This window comes from Lingula anatina, chromosome 10, assembly GCF_051362555.1.
Source record: "Lingula anatina isolate TDL-2025a chromosome 10, LinAna3.0, whole genome shotgun sequence".
NCBI classification, from domain to species: Eukaryota; Metazoa; Brachiopoda; class Lingulata; order Lingulida; family Lingulidae; genus Lingula; species Lingula anatina.
In genome coordinates, this window is record NC_141776.1 from 9925514 (window position 1) to 9947357 (window position 21844).

At 39.0% G+C, this 21844-nt stretch overlaps 2 protein-coding genes and 1 long non-coding RNA gene across 3 annotated transcripts in view; all 3 read right to left on the reverse strand.

Moving 5' to 3' along the window:
- Window positions 1-7480, reverse strand: part of LOC106153054 (uncharacterized) — a 77260-nt gene extending 69780 nt beyond the window's left edge. Inside the window, exon 1 of the mRNA XM_086997510.1 lies at window positions 7453-7480. Coding sequence (XP_086853636.1) covers window positions 7453-7480 — 28 coding nt within the window. The remainder of the gene's footprint in view (window positions 1-7452) is intronic.
- A 586-nt stretch (window positions 7481-8066) lies between these two features.
- On the reverse strand, window positions 8067-10827 carry LOC147759541 (uncharacterized). Its single transcript, XM_086998178.1, has 2 exons — window positions 10171-10827; window positions 8067-8702 (listed from the first exon to the last, which is right to left on the reverse strand). Exon 1 carries the CDS (start codon window positions 10561-10563, stop codon window positions 10183-10185), a length of 381 nt encoding a protein of 126 aa, XP_086854304.1. The 5' UTR covers window positions 10564-10827; the 3' UTR covers window positions 8067-8702; window positions 10171-10182.
- Window positions 10828-11107: 280 nt separating this feature from the next.
- LOC106181179 (uncharacterized) lies at window positions 11108-15731 on the reverse strand. Its single transcript, XR_001240181.2, has 3 exons — window positions 15487-15731; window positions 15138-15238; window positions 11108-13085 (listed from the first exon to the last, which is right to left on the reverse strand). It is a non-coding gene; the product is annotated as an uncharacterized LOC106181179 (long non-coding RNA).
- Between the last annotated feature and the right edge of the window lie 6113 nt (window positions 15732-21844).

Sequence of the window (21844 nt, forward strand, 5' to 3'; positions counted from 1 at the left end):
CCACTGTAATGAATATAATGATGAGAGTAAAAATGTGATATTGAGAAAAATTATAAATGCCTGCTTTTAATAAAATTCTGTCTTCAGGTAGAGGTGGGTAAGCAAGAAATGTTTTAATTAAATAGATGTATAAAATAGATAATTGAAAACCAGAACATTTTTTCTGGGAAGGTGGGGTGTCTTGGGGGGTTGTCTTGAGGGGATGGTCCGAGAATCATGTAAACAGCCAAGACTGACCCGATGCCATCATTAAAAAGTCAAGTCCTGATGTGTAGAGTGTGTATTGACCGCACCCTGCCCCTCCCCGTGGCCTTCTCCCCTGTCCCCCCCCCCCCCCACGACCTTCTCCGCGTCCCTGCCCCTCTCCACGGCCTTCTCTACGTGACGTAGGGGAGACCGGGGCTAGTTGGACCCCGAGGTAAGTTGGCCCCCCATCAATTTATGACAAAGTAACTTTGGGGTAAAAGAATTGATCACATCATTTTGTAAAGTGACCGTATCCAACAGTGTTAAGAAAGCGTCGGCAGTGAGTCCAAATGAAATAATTTAGCATCTTAAAGTAACTTTATTATAGAGACTTGATGGAGAGCCAACTTACCCCGGGGTCCAACTAGCCCCGGTCTCCCCTACATACAGACTTGACATTTAATATGGAATATATAAGTTTCAAAGGTATACCTTGGTTAAAATGCGTTCTTATTTAAAAAAACTCATGTAAGATATCTGACTAGAGAAGTGTTTAGTCAGGTGTGTCGCTACCAATTAACTGACTACTATGTCTGTTGCACATTTGCATTGTGTAATATGCAGTAATTTGATCGGGTAGTGGCTTTGGCGAAGCATGGTTCTGTCATAAATGTATTCATATGTCGGCAACTACTGCATCTAAGAATTTGAATTTTTGTATGCAGGCGGTCGGTTTTGCAGTGCGTAAAATGAGTTAAGCAATGTTTTACAAAATCGTTTATTTATGCCAGAATGGAGCGAAAAAGACAGACATTGCCAGACAGATTATTGAGTCACACGGAAGGGTCTGTACATTTTTATAGAGTTATGCCACATCTGATTTACCTACACAGAGGCCACGCCCAGTGTATCGAAATCTAACCACCAGGGTACAGGACTCACTGTCATTCCGGATATGCTGCTGCATCTAAACAAAATCCACCCAGTCCGTTCAGAATGAGGGGCAAATTGTCACCAAAGCGCATTTCTCAAGGCTCTTAGTGAACACAAAACTGGTTTCAGCAGGTTAGGATACCAGACGACCTCTAAGGAAGCCACTGTAAACAGTAAAACAGCGTCGTCTGTTTCTCTAATGAATTGGGGACCATGACCGTTTCTTGGTAGAACACTGAAACTGCGTGGCTTTCTTTATTGAGGTCAGATTTCACCTGCACCGCTCAACTGGTCAAAACAGAGTTTACAAACATCCTGAAGAGGCCTTCGACGAAACGTGTGCTGCTTTTAAAGTGACTAGGGTCATTGACAGCGTCAGTATTTGGAGTGGATACCACATTGGTGCCAAAACACCAATGGTAGTTCTCGATGAAAACCTGAACCAGATCAAATAAAGGAATAATCTGGGAATCAATGTGGTATCATTTGATAGGGGGCACCTTAGGAACAATTTAAGGTTGCACGATGAGATTGCTGGTTCACACAGAGCACTTTTAATAGCAGATAACTTACAGAACCAAGGGAATGAGCAGCTACTTTGGTAATCAAAATCGCCATTTTTTAACCACATAGACAATATGTGGGTAGGTCATTACTCGCCGAATCAACGGCCTGTATGTCCTACAACAAAACAGAACCAAATTGAACAAGTTTTGACAGTTGCCTGGAATTTTATTTCAAACTAAACTCTAAAAACCTATCCCAAGGAATGCCTTGCCGCTTGAAAGCTCTTGTAGCGGCCAGATGAAGTCAGGCATAAGAGCGACTGTTGCTGTGACTAGACACTAACATGAGGGTCGTTTGTGGGGCGTGTAACTCTTTTAAAGACGATAATTTGGAAAATATGGAGAGCCAAAATATCGCTTTCAATAGTTGTCGTATGACGTAGAATAGTCAATGTTTTTTTGTTTGCTTCACTGGCGAATTCAATTAATGAAATGATGTCACAATGACATCAAAGAGATTATTATAAGTTATTAAAACATGATTTCAATCCTTATTTTCATTTATCAGTCAGCAAAACAAGAAAAAACTGATGAATAATGATTTGGAAATAAATATTCCATATTAAATGTCAAGTCTGCATTTGTTTTTCGTGTGCCATTTCTACACTAGGCGAGTACAGCTGTGTGAACCAAGAATGGAGAAAGTTCGGCATTGCCTGCTGAATTTTCTTTGTGGGGGGTCTAAATGCAATGAGTTAATACCAAATCTTAAAAAAAAAATTCTTTGTTTTTTCAAGAATGTTTCTTTTAATTTAAGAAAATGCAACGTTTGACTAGAGCCCCCACCCCCCCCCCCCCCCCACCCCCGCCCTTTGTGGCAGCTATGTGCAGCACTTCGCTCTCCAGCGCTCTCCTGATGCATAGGAAAATGTTGTAGTTGAGAACAAATATCCCTATGTTATCGCACCGTTTGTTTCATCTTTGGTAATCGCGACAAAAACCAAAATGCGCTAGGGGCGATGGCTGAAATCACTGAAGCTGATCAACGCCTACATGTACACTAGCTGCCAGGTTATTTGTGACACCTGTGGTGTTCTTCTTGGGGACTGAATACAGGAAAATTCAGAGGAAAAGAAAGGAAGAAAGTCTAACACGTCAGGTTATTTGTACCTTAATTGGATCCGACAGTGATGGTGATGAAAAGATAAATGAACAAGATAACGATTATTTTGAAACTGTGTCACTTAATGTTCCACTGTCCGAAAACAAAATCCGAATCACGATTTTTAGGTACCAGTACACATAATCGGGGCCGTAGCCGAGCTGGGGAGGGGGGGGGCGGTTCGAAATAACTCTATTTGCTGGGAAAATTTCCACTCTGGATAAATTTGGTCCATTTGCACAACAGCCCAGAATTAGATACAATTTACGTAGGTTCACGCCGAGTTGCTTCTTTTTTTTTTTTTGTCTCATCTCGAATAAAATGTTTTTTGACCGATATGGTTTAAAAAAAGGTCCTCTTTATATCTTCTTGACCATAGGCTAGCTGAGGAAAATGCTTGGTGGAGCGGGAGTATGCGCACAGTAACTATGCGCAGAAGGCTGGCGGTCATTTGTACCGCCTGCGGTACACACCTAAACGCCTACTGGAAGAAAAATAAGACACTTTTTACGGATAACAAGGAAAATACTTTAATTTTATAAATATCCCTCTTTTCCCAACATTTCTCTGCCCTTCCCAGAACGCATTTTTTACTGTGTACCCATTCATTTCTGCATTTTGTATAGACACACTGTCGATCAGATATAAGGAAAACTACAACAAAATATTTATTTTTAATATTCTTTAAATTATATTGTAAATTTGAACAACACACACACACTAACTTTGTGAAATCAAGATAAATTATACTCTGCAAATTAAGAATGACAAACCATGAACTGGGAGTCAGAACAATTAATATTGACGGAAAAGATGTATTCTTAGCTATTATTTCAAGACACATACAGTTATTTACATGGTGTAAGAAGTTATTTATTAAACAATCTTAAATTACCATTTAGAATATACTTTTGGACTAAGTACAGTAAGGAGGGGGTGATTGGTAAAATATTGTATGAACAATAGCTTAAATTTAAAGTAAGACCAGTGCATTGCTTACAAAACAGAAAACAATCACACTGATTTTCCAACACAAGCTGCACTTTTCAGTAAGTAGCCTACCATGAGTAACCTGGTTCTCCCTTGATGGTCATCAGTGTCCAAAATAGGTTATTTTTTCATTTTGATGCAATATTACATAATGCTCAACAGTATAATGACCATCAATTTTAATAATAAAATAAGAGTATCATGGATGTTCAGAAAATATGACATGAAAAGGTCTTCAAGGTCATGGAAGTTAAGAGTCACACCTTCAAAATGCCAAAATGTAAACAAGAGAAAACTGTTCTGAAATGATTTTCTTTCCATTTTCAGCACCTTTTTTTAGATAAAACAAAATAATCAATTTACTGTCATTTTTAAATAATCAACTAACAAAATTGATGACATGATAAAAATATCAATAGTACAATTTTAAATGTCCAATTTGCTCCATTCTGAGATTCTGAACATAATGAATGATTGAATCTGACAAAATGTAAAGATACTAGTTTTTTCCCCATTTTTGACACTTTATTACACAATACACAATAACAGGTTTACCATCATTTTTAAATAATCAACTAAAAATATTGTTAAGATGCAGAAAATGTCAAAAGAACAACTTTACATATCTAATGAGACTGTTAACATGCCTGAGAATTAAATTTGAGGAAAAAACACTTATATACAAAAAAAGGCATAACTTCACCAAAACTTAACTGATAAAGCTTATTTTCAAACCTTAATCTGTATTTCAGTAACATTGATCACTCCTGTGAATTTCAAGACAATTGGCCGATCGATTTTCCTTAAAATGTGTTATAGGTGTTGCATGTATGCTGAAAAAAGTGAAAAAAACAGCAAACTTTTATAAAAATGGCAAGATCATGCCAATTTTCTAACTTGACCTACATATTATGGACATTCATCAGTTTTGTAAGTTTCAAGCCAAAAAGTAAAGCAATTTTTCACTAATCGTGTTATCGGTGTTGCATAAATGCTGAAAAAAAACAGCATAACTTTCCAAAAATGGCCCGATCATGCTGATTTTCGAACTTGACCTTATTATGAATATTCATCGGTTTTGTAAGTTTCAAGCCAAAAGAAAAAAACGGTTTTCCACTTATCGTGTTATCGGTAAAAGTGCACGGCGACAGCAGCGGCGGCGACAGACGCAGGTTACGGCTATATGTACAGACACATCTGTGTCTGTACATAAAAACATCACCAGCCCGGGAGCCACCAGTCTGCCGCTAGGTGGTTTTAACCAAACCAGAAGTTATAGATATTTTAATGGAGTATTTTTTTAATTTATAGGATGTCAGAAACAGTGGAATATCTCGGCTATTAAGGGTATAAGCGTTTTGTTACGTTCATGTATACGGTTATTTTAATAAATAAATTTCAAATCATGTGTGATGCTCTTTGAGTTGATCTAAATCCTATTTTGTGTACAAAAGGGAGTTTGAAATCGAAAATTCACTAAAGCTATAACGGAAATTCAACTTTATCTTCAATGCTTGCATTCATAAAGAACAGGTCAGATTTTTAAATTACAGCAAGTTGTGGCAAATTTATTCAGCTTTCTGTCAATGTAAGCATGTAAGGAACTTTACCTTCATCCGTGAATGACACAAATCAATTCACAGCCGAGTATGCAGAAAAAAGTCGTACTTGCAATATCTGTGGCAGTTATAGCTATTATTCTAATATCTGAGCTTGTCTTTAGACCACGTTACTTCCATTGATGGCTATACTCTGTTATAAGCTCTTAAGAGATTATAACAAAAAAAAACTTTTAGAAAAAAAAAACAATGACTAACTTTGAATGTAAAAATGGATTCATTAACCTTTGGTAAGTTTGGAACAATTGTTGTTTACTCCAGTAAAATTAATTTTTTGGCCAAAACGAAGAGTTATTATCCCTTTAATATATCCTACCCTGTACTTTTGGTGCATGGTTCAAACCTCCTACCAATAAAATAATATGACAAACTTGTTATACTGATGATCAATAAATATTATCATTATTAGCATCAGCTAGCACAGCAAAAAATATTTTTCATCCCTTGAAAGAATGTCAGAGGTTGTGATGGTGCTCAATGCCACACAGCATTTGGAAATGATAGGTGCTTCTGTCATAATAATTGCAGGCCAAGGAATGGCAAAATGATTAATCCTGGTCCCATTCATGTTCTTCAAGCCTAGAAAAATATTAAATTAAAAAATTAAAAAGTTTTAAAAAGTAACCTAAAGGCACTTTTCTAACTGGAAATATCTTTCCACACACACACACAACACAACACACTAAAATCAATATAAATAATAAATCACATTCTTGGTAATAGGGAATATCTAAATAGTGTATCAGTATAGATAAATAAAGCTTATCATTAGGAGCTGAACTGTGGCAAACATGCACATCTTCAAATCAATTAAAACCCCATAGAAATCAAACCCTGAAGATTTTAGGAAATACAGGTACATTCTGGGGTACATCTACAAACTTCAGTGTTCATGACTATCATACACTTATTATTGTACTGGTACATTTTGTTTCACAAAATACACCATATTTATATATTAAAACAAAGGAGGAGTTTTACAAATATAAGGTTTCTATTTCATGAAACAATTTTCTTTAACAAACTAATAAGCCATGTGTATGCAGGTGTGTGTGTGTGTGTGTGTGTGTGATGAGAAAGAAAGAGAGCACATATGGCAGTCAATTTGCGAGGCAAAAATAAAGTTATGGTAACAAAACAATGCATGTATGTATGATGCCGTATCCTCAAAAGCATTAGGATCTGTTCCACTAACTAGAGAACCAGTTTTGTTGACACATCCAGCAGATACTCTAGCACATTAAAAAAATTTTGATGAAAATTTGCCTATGATATGGCTATGACAATTTGAAAACACACAATGTAATAGTGGCATTTTATGACGCACAGGGTTTATCTATTAAAAATCGTCAACCAATGAAGGTAAAAAAATTAATAAAACTTATATTTGAGTAACAAGTTTTCCCCCATATTGACATCATACATTTGCCCCCTGACCAAGGGGTAAACGTGTAAAGTTGAAATTTGTTATTCATGTTTTTGAAAACATGCTTGTGGTTGTTTTTCAATTTTGTATCTTTCACAACTATATTTACAAGCATGTGTACCCCTACACTCACCCCATGCAGGGCGGAACATGATGCCAATTCACAAACCATTCCATCTTATTAACAACAAAACATGATGTAATGGCATAAGAAAGCATGCATTAAATATTTAATTGTGAATTCACGAGACTAAAATACCAGGGCTATCAGCCGATGCTGTGATTGATTACGCTAAACATAAACCTTGTTGGAAATATCGAAAATCACCAAGTTACAGGTTTGGTCAGTGCTCAAAATTTTAAATGTTCAAAAATGAATGTCAAACTATGGAAAAACCTGAACAGATGAAGGAAAAGTCCATCTACATTTGTCACAATTCAAAAACATTTACAATGCTGCTTTGTGTGCGGCCACTTTGGAAGACAAATGTAACTTCAGAAAATACTCAGTGAAATCGATACACATTCCTTTAGCGTATAAAATGTAACTGAAGCATACGCTGTATTGTCTTGTCAAATTTATTAGTATATAAATCAACTGGTCATTGTATAAACATATGTACATCTTACCTGTCTCAGTGTCTTCTTCTCCCTCCATTTTTTTCTTGAAGCTCACCACTCCCTTTTTGAAAACGAGGCCAAATTTAATATTTTCCTAAATAACCGTCACATAAGCCAGTGGCTCCCAGGCTGTACTAAAACTGCATTTTATTTAATACAAAAGAAAAATACTTGCAACAATTGCTTCCTTCCATGTTTCCTTCACTGTTTTGAGGTTGTTCAAGAGAAATAAATTGAAAATCAACAGAATAGCCAAAATGCTCAACAGAAGACTGCACCTAAATGGTATAAATAAAATCAATCAATTTGAATAGGATGCCATCTACATTTTCACCATAGTACCAATGTGTGTTTTAAAATAATGCAAATCGCCTTTTATTACTTTACCCAGGAAATGACAAAGAAAACAACCATCAATAAGTTTCTTTCAATGATAACTATTCTAAGTTTATTCAATACTGCAAGTAACAAAAAACATTAAAGGCTTTGTAAAAGACTAAATTATGCAATATATACAATGTGAACTGAACTGTTCATTGTTCATATATATATATATATATATATATATATATATATATATATATATATATATATATACACGGTATATATATATATGTCATAGAGGCAAACTGCCCACATTAGATCACAAAAGATATGAAGAGCTGTACATTGTGGCCATCAAAATCAGTCAGCTTCAGGTACACGACTTCACACTGAAGTACAGATTCATAATTAAGAGTACACGACGAAAAAATTTATATCAACCAAAACCAGGCTGCATGAAAACTATCAAGAGCTAATAAGTTGATGTGTTTTTACAAATATGTAATCTGCATTTCAATGTATGATGCAGATGAAGAAATGCCTTTAATAATTTTGTTCTCAGTTGAAAATGCACACCACATATTAAATGTTAATTTTAAACCATTTGTAATTTTTTCACTGCACTCTCTATTGACGGATTGCCTGCAGTTAAGTAAGGTGGAAAGGATAACACGTGACTTTGCTGGCTAGATGGCTGCTGCTGCTGTCAGGTAGACTGGGACTGGCTAGATCACAACATTTGAGTCCAAATGAGAACAGGGGCAAAGGTGGCTGCTTGGGGGGAGGGGTGAATTCATCGGTTTGCTGACTGCAGAGCCAAGGGTGGTGGTAGATGTACTGGGGTACTCTGCCACAGGTGTACTGGTAAGACATCTAGACATGAATCACTGGATGACAGGTCTATATCAGTTCTCTTGCTGCCTTGTAACCACTCCCTGAAAAATGCACAACAGGTAAAACTGATTTTAGTAAAATGTGAAACAAGCAAAAGGTTCAGGCCAATGAAAGTTTAGTTCACACTTTGAAAATGCCAGAATAAGAAAAATGAAACTATAAATTTAATGAAAAAAAGATAATCCTATAGAGCTGCATGGTTTTCTAATTTGAGCATCACAGGATAACCAAGACTGCCAGCATCATGGCAGGACAACCGAGACTGCCAAAACATGGCAAGACAAGTGACACTGCCAGCATCATGGCAGGACAACCGAGACTGACAAAACATGGAAAGACAAGTGAGACTGCCAGCATCATGTCAGGACAACTGAAACTTCCAGAACATGGCAGGACAACCGAGACTGCTAGTTTCATGGCTTCACTGGCAGCTAGTGTTATCCTTTCAAAATGGGAGTGATATGGTGTGCACTATTGCACTTTGTTTGACAAACCAGTCTTGCAGCCGAGTTTTGAATAACCTTTCTTAATTTCTTAATCTAATAGTCACATGTACCAAAGAGGAGACTTGCAGTCACCTTATCTTGATGATTTAAATGCATGTACTAATTTCTCAGTGGTTCTGTTATTGAACACTTTCCTTAAATTTCCATTGCGCCATAGTGCATAAGATGCTGATTTACACACTTCAGATACGTGCTTCCCCACAGTGCCATTTTCATTGAGGGTAACTACCAGATCTTTTACAGAACTACATGGTTTTATAAGAACATCTATGCAAATGTTGACATTTGCTGCATTTTTTCCAATTTGCTTTGAACCTTGATGTAAACCATATCAACTGAATCTTAGTATCATTTAAAGCCAACATGTTCACTTTCATCCATTCTCAAAAACTAAGCAAGACAAGCCTCCATAGGAGTGATTGTTGAGGACTGGTTGCTCTTGCATGTAATATAGACTTGTGTGTCATCTGCAAAAATGACAGTGTTCAGACCATGTTTAAGTATGATATCTGCTACATAGCATAGCATCAGGGCAGGGCAGCCGAGACTACCAGCTTCATGGCAGGACCATCGAGACTGCCAGAACATGGCAGGGCCATCAAGACTGCCAGCATCATGGCAAGACAACTGAAAACTGACAGCTTCATGGCAGGACCACCGAGACTGCCAAAACATGGCAGGGCCATCAAGACCGCCAGCATCATGGCAGGACAACTGAAAACTGCCAGAACATTGCAGGACCGTCAAGTATTATAGACGACGTTAAACATAAAAAGACTGAGTCCTTTACTGACGTATAGATAACACAATTTGTAACAATTTCGTTAGCACAATAGACACCATGGCACGTTTGTCCTCTGTGTACTTTGGACTCTTTGTACAAATCTAAAAAAAATGAAAAAATGTCGTGAGTATGCGATAAATAATAAACTCTTAGAAAATAATAGAAACAAACTAAAGTATATGCGTTAAAGTAAAAAAAATACATTTTACAATTACTCACATTATATGCTATCTACGGTACCAAACACAGGTGACCGACCAGTATGCTTGCTACTTGTGTACTAAATTCTCTCGAGATTTCATGGCAAGACAACCGAGACTGCCAGAACATGGCAGGACCACCCAGACTGCCAGAACATGGCAGGACCATCAAGACTGCCAGAACATGGCAGGACAACCCAGACTGCCAGAACATGGCAGGACCATCAAGACTGCCAGCATCATGGCAGGACAACCCAGACTGCCAGAACATGGCAGGACAACCCAGACTGCCAGAACATGGCAGGACCATCAAGACTGCCAGAACATGGCAGGACAACCCAGACTGCCAGAACATGGCAGGACCATCAAGACTGCCAGCATCATGGCAGGACAACCCAGACTGCCAGAACATGGCAGGACAACCCAGACTGCCAATGTCATGGCAGGACGACCGAGACTGCCAATGTCATGGCAGGACAACCGAGACTGCCAGTGTCATGGCAGGACAACCGAGACTGCCAGTGTCATGACAGGACAACCGGGACTGCCAGTGTCATGACAGGACAACCGGGACTGCCAATGTCATGACAGGACAACCGGGACTGCCAATGTCATGGCAGGACAACCGAGACTGCCAATGTCATGGCAGGACAACCGAGACTGCCAGTGTCATGGCAGGACAACCGAGACTGCCAATGTCATGGCAGGACAACCGAGACTGCCAATGTCATGGCAGGACAACCGAGACTGCCAATGTCATGGCAGGACGACCGAGACTGCCAATGTCATGGCAGGACGACCGAGACTGCCAGTGTCATGGCAGGACAACCGAGACTGCCAGTGTCATGACAGGACAACCGGGACTGCCAGTGTCATGACAGGACAACCGGGACTGCCAGTGTCATGACAGGACAACCGGGACTGCCAATGTCATGGCAGGACAACCGAGACTGCCAATGTCATGGCAGGACAACCGAGACTGCCAGTGTCATGGCAGGACAACCGAGACTGCCAATGTCATGGCAGGACAACCGGGACTGCCAATGTCATGGCAGGACAACCGGGACTGCCAGTGTCATGGCAGGATAACCTAAACTGCCAGTATCATGGCAGGATGACTGAGACTGCCAAAACATTGCAGAACAATTGATACTGCCAGAACATGGAAGAGCAACCCAAACTGCCAGCTTCATGGCAGGACAACCAAGTCTGCCAACATGATGTCAAGACAACTGAGACTGCCAGAACATGGCAGGACAACCAAGACTGCCAGTTTCATAGCAGGACAGCCGAACCTGCCATCAGAATGACAGGACAGCCAAATCTGCGAGAACTGTGGCAGGACAACCAAGTCTGCCAGCTACATGGCAAGACAACTGAGACTGCCAGAACATGGCAGGACAACCGAGACTGCCAGAACATGGCAGGACAATCTAGACTGCCAGTTTCATGGCAGGACAGCCGAACCTGCCATCAGAATGACAGAACAGCCGAATCTGCCAGAACTCTGGCAGGACAACCAAGTCTGCCAGCTACATGGCAAGACAAATGAGACTGCCAGAACATGGCAGGACAACCAAGACTGCCTGAACATGGCAGGACAATCTAGACTGCCAGTTTCATGGCAGGACAGCCGAACCTGCCATCAGAATGACAGGACAGCCGAATCTGCCAGAACTCTGGCAGGACAACCAAGTCTGCCAGCTACATGGCAAGACAACTGAGACTGCCAGAACATGGCAGGACAACCGAGACTGCCAGAACATGGCAGGACAATCTAGACTGCCAGTTTCATGGCAGGACAGCCGAACCTGCCATCAGAATGACAGGACAGCCGAATCTGCCAGAACTCTGGCAGGACAACCAGGTCTGCCAGCTACATGGCAAGACAACTGAGACTGCCAGAACATGGCAGGACAACCGAGACTGCCAGAACATGGCAGGACAATCTAGACTGCCAGTTTCATGGCAGGACAGCCGAACCTGCCATCAGAATGACAGGACAGCCGAATCTGCCAGAACTCTGGCAGGACAACCAGGTCTGCCAGCTACATGGCAAGACAACTGAGACTGCCAGAACATGGCAGGACAACCGAGACTGCCAGAACATGGCAGGACAATCTAGACTGCCAGTTTCATGGCAGGACAGCCGAACCTGCCATCAGAATGACAGGACAGCCGAATCTGCCAGAACTCTGGCAGGACAACCAAGTCTGCCAGCTACATGGCAAGACAACTGAGACTGCCAGAACATGGCAGGACAACCGAGACTGCCAGAACATGGCAGGACAATCTAAACTGCCAGTTTCATGGCAGGACAGCCGAACCTGCCATCAGAATGACAGGACAGCCAAATTTGCCAAAACTCTGGCAGGACAACCAAGTCTGCCAGCTACATGGCAAGACAACTGAGACTGCCAGAACATGGCAGGACAATCTAGACTGCCAGTTTCATGGCAGGACAGCCGGACCTGCCATCAGAATGACAGGACAGCCGAAACTGCCAGAACTCTGGCAGGACAACCAAGTCTGCCAGCTACATGGCAAGACAACTGAGACTGCCAGAACATGGCAGGACAACCGAGACTGCCACAACAAGGCAGGACAATCTAGACTGCCAGTTTCATGGCAGGACAGCCAACACTGCCATTAGAATGGCAGGATAGCCGAGTCTGCCAAAACTCTGGCAGGACAACTGAGACTGCCAGCTACATGGCAAGACAACTGAGACTGCCAGAACATGGCAGGACAACCCAGTCTGTCAGCTTCATGGTAGGACAGCCGAGTCACCCATCAGAATGGCAGGACAGCTGAATTTGCCAGAACCCTGGCTGGACAACCAAGTCTGCCGGCAACATGGCAGTCTGGATCTGAAGCCTAGATCTTTCATGGAGCATGTATCCTATTTCCCGGAAACGCAGTAGTTGGGAGTCCCTGAAATTAAAAGAAGAAAATCACATAAAAAAAACAAAACAAAAACAATTCAATAAAGCAATATGTAGATCATTATGATCATATGTAGATCTTATTTTAGCATTTATATATAAAATTCTATTCAACGTTAAAATGATATGAACATATTTAATGAAGCACCACATTTTCTTCAGTAGCGGACTTTACAATGCTTGCCAACAGACCAGGTGGCTGTTTATGCCTCCGTAACAATCTCTTAACAGATTATTACCAGAAAAAAACTTTTTAGAAAAAAAAAAAGAAAAAAAACTATCTTTGAATGTTGGAATGGATTAGTTGAACACTGGTTTGTATGGGTATGGGAAAATCATTGTTTTCCCCAGGTAAATACTTTCTTTGCCAAAACAACCAGTTGTTATCCCTTTTACAGTTATTTGTAGGAAATATTGATGAAAAACTAGCTAGACTTTGCCTTGTTCATTCTACTAGAGAGGTCAGGTCAACTTTGATAGTAACATAAATATCACCCAAAATGATCTCATTTGATAGAGTAATTCATGAGCTTTCCAAAACATTTTATTTTTTGAAAAATCAAGCAAGCCAATCAAAAGTTATTAAATTTAAAAGAATACTAGTTGCCCACAAAATTTTGAAAAGTGGTATGCAAGTATATGTAATTGTGGAAGCCAAAAGTGTCACCTAATTGCCCTATCAATTAAACAAAATTGGCATAACTTTTGAATCATTTTATGGAGTGAAATATCCATTTGAAATTTTCTGGAAAGTTACAGTATGCCAAGATGAATCTGACAAGATATAATTTTCTGTAATTTATCCATTATTTCCATGGCAACCGTTGCTAAATATCAATACTGATCAACACTATTTTTTTTTCAACCTTAAGGCTTCAGCATCACTGCCCAAAGGCTATTTTTGGATGAAAATGCTTCTAAAAAATGTGCCATCACTAAAAACAAAAATACTGGCTTCTATGGAATGTATCTGTTGCTATGGAAATCGTCATTATGATAGCTGTTGCTACGGTAACAGTTTGAATTATTTTTTGCACATTATCATTAATTTTTTAACTGAATATAAAGTGGGAAACACTCTTGTTACTCAATTTATGAATTTAAGTTCAATAGTAAACAAGTACCATGTCACTGTTGCCATGGCAACCAATATTACAATGACAATTGCATATATATACAATTTTAAGGTTTAACTAGTAAAAAAAAAAAAAGCCAGAATGCGCAATGAAAATTAGTAATATCCGTTAATAATTTTATTAGTAATTTTGGTAAGTTATCATTTTGCCAAAAAATTTAAACTGATATTAGACATCATAGCAGCTAGGTAATACAAAAACCAGTGAGATTTTTTGGAGAGACTGCCATAACGTAATGGCAGTTTTAGGAATTTTCCCTTTTTATTTTTGTTAAGAAAAAAATAAATAAATACTACTTTTGTTCACTTTTGTTTGACTGTCATTAACCATTCTAGAGCCTAGAGGTATTGCATATCTCCATGATTTTAATTAAGATTCCCCTTTTTATGATCACTAACATGTTTAAAGGTGAAAAATAAAGCATTAGGCCCATAAATATTGTACGTAATTTCATACTTTATTTGAAAAATAAAATAACCTCTTGAGCAAAATTTGTAAATAGTGGGAACCAAATGAGTAAACAGTCATTTCTGGCAGCATTTTCATGGCTGGAGGCTAACAACGGAGAAATGATACATTGTTACACATACTGTTAGAAAGCTCATTCAATGCACTTTTTAAATATATTTTCACATTCATCACAGGACCCAAATCTTGGAAGTCATGATGGACAACAAACAGTGAGGTAAGATTTTCGACTGCGTGAACGGTTTGACCTGACCTCCCTAATTCCACTCGTGCACCCAGCCTGAGTCCGTCGTTTCCAGGCATGCAGTGACATATTACATTTTATTGCTGAATATGCATTTGTATGTTTATTTTAAATGAACAGGGCATTTTTCATACTTTGAAAAAAGTCGATGTCCTCTCCCATAAAACAAAACCCATAAAATGAATGTAGATACCTGCTCAATAGTTTTACACTGCTGAAGACGGATGTCCAGTTCAGACCTTTTGGCAGCCAAAATAAGCCCATCACTTCCTCATTGGCAAATGCATTTCCTCTCTAAAATAACAGAAAATGTATTATTCAAACTTTTAGTTGATTTTTGACTTCTAATGGCGAGTGTATTTGACATTTGTACAATGTTTCTACGGTCATAAGGACTAAACCGCGAACTGCATCATTTGGGCCAACGTCGTCAACACAAAATACGCAACGTTATTTTATATCATGTATGGAAGGCAAATGCAACTTGATGTCATTTTTTGTGCTTAATTTTTGGTCGACATGTGGCAATTGTAGCAACGTACCCTGAATATCTGTCTCCTCCATCTTCTACTGACCTCTCTGAACACCCCTCACCTGAATTACATAATAATGCACAGATACATGTACCCTGTGGGAGCAAACGGCTTCCCGGCTCGTATGGCGGTTATTTAGGAAATTGTTAGACTTGGCCTCGTTTTCATAAAGGGGGCTATTAGCTCCATGAGAAAATGGCGGGAGAGAAAGGCACAGAGACCGGTAAGATGTAGAGGTGTTTCTACAATGGCCTTTCGAGTTTTATACTAATAAACTTAACGAGACGATACAGGATATAATTATGTAACATTTTATACACCAAAGGAATAATAAGGAATATCCGTGTATCGATTTCACTGAATATTCTCTTAATTTACTGGCGTGTAGCAAAATGGCCGCACACAAAACTTTTGAGTTGTGCCAAATGTAGCTTAATGGGTTTTTTTTCTTTATCTGTTCCTGTTTTTTCATAGTTTGGCATTCATTTTTGAACATATAAGTTTTTTTAAATGTGCGATGGCCTGTAACTTGTAGATTTTCAACATTTCCAACAAGTTGTATATTCACCATACCGGGTAAAGGTAATTTTGTCAATCGAGTGATGGCAGTACACCCTGAGCTTCAGAGCTCACTTGACACTAACCTTTTCACTGTAGCCTATCTCCATCGTGTCAAGTAACCTCTGACGAAAATAGTTTGACCTAGTTTATATAAGCCAATCGAATCCAAGTTTCAAAATTTTTCACCAAAGTTTGGTGAAAACGCTGATTGGTTGACCGTCAATCGGCAATCCTCGGCTGATTCCGCAAGCTCCATACTAACAACAAAGTTATTGTCGAGTGCGGAGACATCCGAGTAGTTCCGAGTGTATTACCGTACACAAAGAAAGCAAGGCGAGTGACTACGAAAAAGAATGTGTTAAGTTATCTCTTGATTCTTTGCAAAATATGAGTAAATCGGAATTGAAACCATAGGGTCTAGCAGTTTGAGGCCCTGCATCATTATCTACTGAGAGACCATGTTATTTGCGTGCTGCCCACAGGTTACGGCAAGTCCCTGATATTCAGCCTTATCTTTGATTGGTCCGGATTTGAACAAAGCGCGCTTTGACTCGTTCGCGTTCATTGGCTAGATCGTTTAATGAGCCATTGAGTGCGGGCTTTTAAATTTGATTGGCGGGCGGCGGAGGCAATCGAATCTGGTCAGAGGTTACCTGACACGATGAAGATAGGCTACACACCCAAACCCAATATAGAGGTGCATTTCACAAGTTCAAGTCTCAAAAAATGAAATTGAATGAATTCGATGTATTATCCAATGTTTTAAAACTTACATGTGTATAGAACAAAAATCCACAAATGTCCCAATTTTACGCCCACGCGTTTCTGTTTTGTAAGCAAATAAATTGATAGCCGTTTGAAGTGAAAAAAGCGTAAGAAAGAACATACGTTACCACTGAATCGCCTGATACAAACACGATCATTAGTTGAGTGCTGTGGAAATTTGTGCAAGCTAAACACTATCAGAACCCTATGAGTCATTAATAATGGAAAAGTGATAGGAAAATACCTTTAAATTGACCAGATCTAGGAAAATTACTTTCAAACTAAAGATAATTTTTCTTTACAATGTCCACGTTGATGACTCTTTCAATAGCAGTAATTGTCAATTGCATAGAGAATTGAAAACTTTGTTACCTAAAAGTTATCTACCACTGGTCATATTCGTCGTGAATTTAAAACTCATTGACAGTTTCAAATTTTGGGTGTATTACTTACAATACCAACTACGCCTCGCATACTACGCATACCGTAATGTAACGTATGTTCCACAGCCATAGAAAAGATACGGGACACGAGTTTAATAAATATTGATAAGATATTTTTTCTCTTTTTTTCGTAGAATTTATTGAGGTGTTTAAAAGTAACTCAGACATCAAAAGTGATAACCTATTACACAAACACGAACCGGGTATCAAACGTCTTAATCATTTGCATGTAAAGAAACACAGATCCCAGAAACATGTTACCTACCACCTCTTTAAACGAAGCCTTTTTCAACACACCTATAGGTTTTCAAATACATCAGAGAATTCGTTCAAATGAGCTTTACTATCCTCTCTGAAAGGTCTAAATTGTCTTGCAGATATCGGCCCTTTTGGGAATTTAAAAGAAAATATGTATATATATCATGTTTGTTCCATCTATAAAAAGTAAGTGGCTCACAAAATTACGTTTTTAAGTCTTTCCATTGAGTGGGTATAAGAAACAGATATCACTTCAGAGTTCAAGGGTCTCTACGGTCCTTGTCAGTCGCTATTTAAGACAAATTATAGGCTGCATGATTTCTTGTAAAAGTTTCCTTGAGATTTCTTAGATGTTCATACAGTGTTTTTACTGTGCCAACGTGATGGATGATTTTTTTTTTTTTTTTGGTTACTGGCTCTCTTGGGCTCTACTATAGTCGTCTCGTTCAAAAATGTATACAGCTTGCTCCTGCTACTCCCATCCGTCGACTTTTCGATCAGTTCATCCCCCTTTTCGCGAGTTCTCGACCAACGATTCCGGCAAATACCAGTAGCAGCGGAAAGAAATCTGAGACAACGGTACGTCTTCGCAATCTTCTTCTTCGCAATCTTCGCAATGTTTTTCATCGTACTTCTTGGTGTAACTCGTTAAACTTGACCCACTGTAGCTAAAAAAAACATTTTCTATAAGTCATCATATTTTTAGGATGATGAGTCTTATTGAATATTTTATGTATATATAATATTATTTTTATCCCTAAGGATAAAGGCAACAATTTGCTACATTGTTATTATTGCTAAAATAATTAGGGTGGGGTTATAAGATAAAAGCGGCCTTGTTTGACCAAATCGATATTCTTTGTTGCCTTCTTTTTGTTATAAATAAGACTATGAAAGTTTGTGGTACACTGGGATGGAGGAGACAAAAGTAATTGCTTCTGCACAGTGTTAGCTTGGGTGCATAGCCTGCTGTATGATGCGTTCTGTCTTAATTTTGGGGCTTGTGGGAAATTCAGGTGGTTCCGTATTTCGTCTTCTACAATGGCTAAATCGTTGCCGGATAGCATTCTCCCTCTTTCTTATGGAATTAACCTGTGATTGTAGTTCTTTAATTGTTCATTGTGACTGCCTTCAGTTTCTTCTCAATCGTTTCCACGTTGCGGCCACCTCGCACACACAACAAGTCTCTCAGGTGGTGATTGCTGTGGACTTGCCTCGGGAACTTCTATAGCAGCTAGGAGCTCTTCTTTCCTTTGGTGAAGTCTACGTTTTCGCGATTTAGTCTTCGCATGCCTCTTTTGTCTTTCACGACATTTATAAAGAGGCGGAAGGTAGGCCTACATAGTATTTAGAACCCGTTTTCTTTCGCTTCCAAATAAGCGTCACCCTCATTTTTTACGAGATCGATATATCTTGTTTTCGCATTTTTCTGAAATAATGATGTTCCGTTCGGTATCAATGTATTTGGCACTGCGCTCACTGCGCTCTTTGGCGATTATTTTTTCCTTCCAAAGTCTTGTTTGACATTTATTTCCGTCTTTGACATTCATTTCTGTATTTGAATTAAAATTTTTATTACAACAAAATCATTCACTTCGCTTACATCGTTACTGTGGATTTTATGGATTTATTTACACTTGTAACTAACCTCATCTAAGCTTTAGCTCGAGCAGACGTCAGAAAGAACCACCTCACATCTCAAACAGAAGCTAATTTTTTCTTTCGGAGCCAGTTTCGGGTACAAGTAGATTTTCACTGGTAACGTATGTTCCGGTAACGTATGTTCCAGGCCACCTAATTTTTATTTTCATAACGTGCTCTTATATATTTTAAAGTGATTCGATCATGTTAAATTAAATATGACGTAAGGACGTTTTTTATAAACATTTAAACCGTAGCTAATGGGGCCTGCGTCACAGCTAATACTAGGTAACGTATGTTCCCTAGGAAAATTGACAAAATGTTTCATTTTGTGCAAGTACTTGGTGCAAGAGAAAACAATGTTTTCTTTTGCTGACACAAAAATCTATAGTGATTCCATTGATAGTTTGACATTTCAGATATAATATTTGGAGCACGAGGGGGAAAATAATTTATTTAATGCTTATTTTACTGTCGGTAGGGTGTATTTTCCCCGTTTTTTTAATATTCAGTGACAGGCAAACTTAAGTCGCTAAAAAACAATTAACTGCTCTATACAAAAGCTTTTCGTAATTTTTTACAACGTTATACTTGTAGGAGATAAATTAAAGAACAAAACCCGTGATGATTGAATTTTCAAAGTGATTATAACGTTTCCACAGCTAGACGTTATGCATTTGTGACAGTAACGTATGTTCCTTTTTGGGGTAAGATGATGAATTATTTTTTATTATTCGAGGTTCCAGGAAAGTGAAACTTTAATACAAACTTCTTTACGTGGGACCCTAAAATAATCAAACATAGTTTGTAATCTGTGCATTACATATTTTTAGGAACATGCCTGTGACATCGTTTGCACCTCTATATTGGGTTTGGGTGTACAGTGAATAGGTTAGTGTCAAGTTAGCTCTGAAGCTCAGGGTGTGGCAGTAGCGTTCTGGTCTCATGTGAGGAATGAATGCGTCACGGGGTCATGGCGATACTCCCCTCCACCAATACTCCCCCGCACCGATACTTCCCCTTATTAAATTTTTACATTATGCACATCGATACGACCCCACACCGACAGATCCCCGCATCGATAAATCCCCTCTAAAATTGGCGTTATACGCGCACCGTTACTCCCCCGCACCACAGGAGTTTGCGAGGAGTTTGCAAGTGAGACTTGCGTGGTCCAAGATGCACGTCGCAAGCAATGAAGGAGAAAGTGCCCTTTGCGTGTTGAGTACGGCGCACGCCCTCACATCTATAACGAAGTAAGTCGAAAACACGGCGGGACTGCGAGTATAAAAGGCGTGCTCACGACGCATGCTCGTGTCTCTACAATTTCGTTGTGCAACAATTTTCAAAAATTTTGAATTTTGCTCAATTCAGATTCTAATATACCTCCAAAAGACAAGGGAAAGAAGCTTAAAGAACAGAAAAGAAGGTTGGAGGAAGAAGACAGAAAACGAAGCGCTTTAGCACTGCTTTTTTATTACTTAATAATTTAACGAATTCATCGTTGCCTGAAGAAAAGACATAGCTGCGTTATCTTAGATTAAAACTAACTTTGCCTTAAGTAAATAAATAAATAAATAAATGAAAGGGCGTATAATATATATACGGTAACTACAGTAGGAGGACGATATTAATTTTGCAAAAACATTTCTCAAAAATCACAAGGAAGAGCTGTAGGCCTACGTACTGTCAAGCTGCACACAAAGTCTGAGATCGACTTCGTATAACGTTCTTTATTTTCCCCAATATATTTCGAATAAAATGTGTCAATTTTGGGTCCCAAGAGGGTGGCGCATCTTGAAAAAAAAGCATTATAGAAAGGATGTTTACAAAGCCAAGGGAATCTATGCCTTGGGGGAGTAGTGCTTTTGCGGAGTATCGGTACGCGGGAGTATGAGTGCGGGGGAGTATCGATGCGGGGATGTAAAGAAGCGGGGGAGTATCGGTGCGGGGGTGTAAAGAAGCGGGGGAGTATCGGTGCGGGGATGTATAGGCATGTACAATGTCACAGGAATGAAAGACACAGCATTGTAAACTAACCATAGGCATGTTTTAAAATATGTGAATCTTAAATTTTGGCTTTAAACACATGTTTACTTTTTTCCCCGGGGTGTGGGGGTGTGTGCAAATGTATTGTGTTAATTTTGAGAAAAAAAAACATCAACCCAAAATAAGTTTTATTGCAGCATTGGTTTGGCGTTTTGGGTGGAATAGTGTTATAAAAATGGCAATATAACACAGATGAATGATATGTGTGTTTGCATGTCTTGTCAATAAGTGATAGGCAAATAATCTTTTAAGGGACTGTTGGTATTGACCATTACGGAATTGTTTTTGTTAACCCACTGGATTTGTCAACAAAACTTTGGTTTTTAGTCTGGTTAGGGAAACCAATCTTAATGCTCTTGAGGATATGGCAGCATGTGTGTTTTGTTATCATACCTTTATTTTCCATTTGTGTATTGCAAATTTAAACATGGGGAAAACTTTGGAGGTACTGAAGGTCCGGAGGACCTGCACTTTATGTACCAGAAATCTACAGGTCCTAATTCTGTGGAGGTCCGTCACTCGCTGCTTAAATATGATTCATTTCTCTCTCTCTCTCTCTCTTTCTCTCTCTCCTTTCTGCGATGTTTACATGATTCATTGCTCTCTCTCTCTCTCTCTCTCTCACACACACACACACACACACCTGCAAA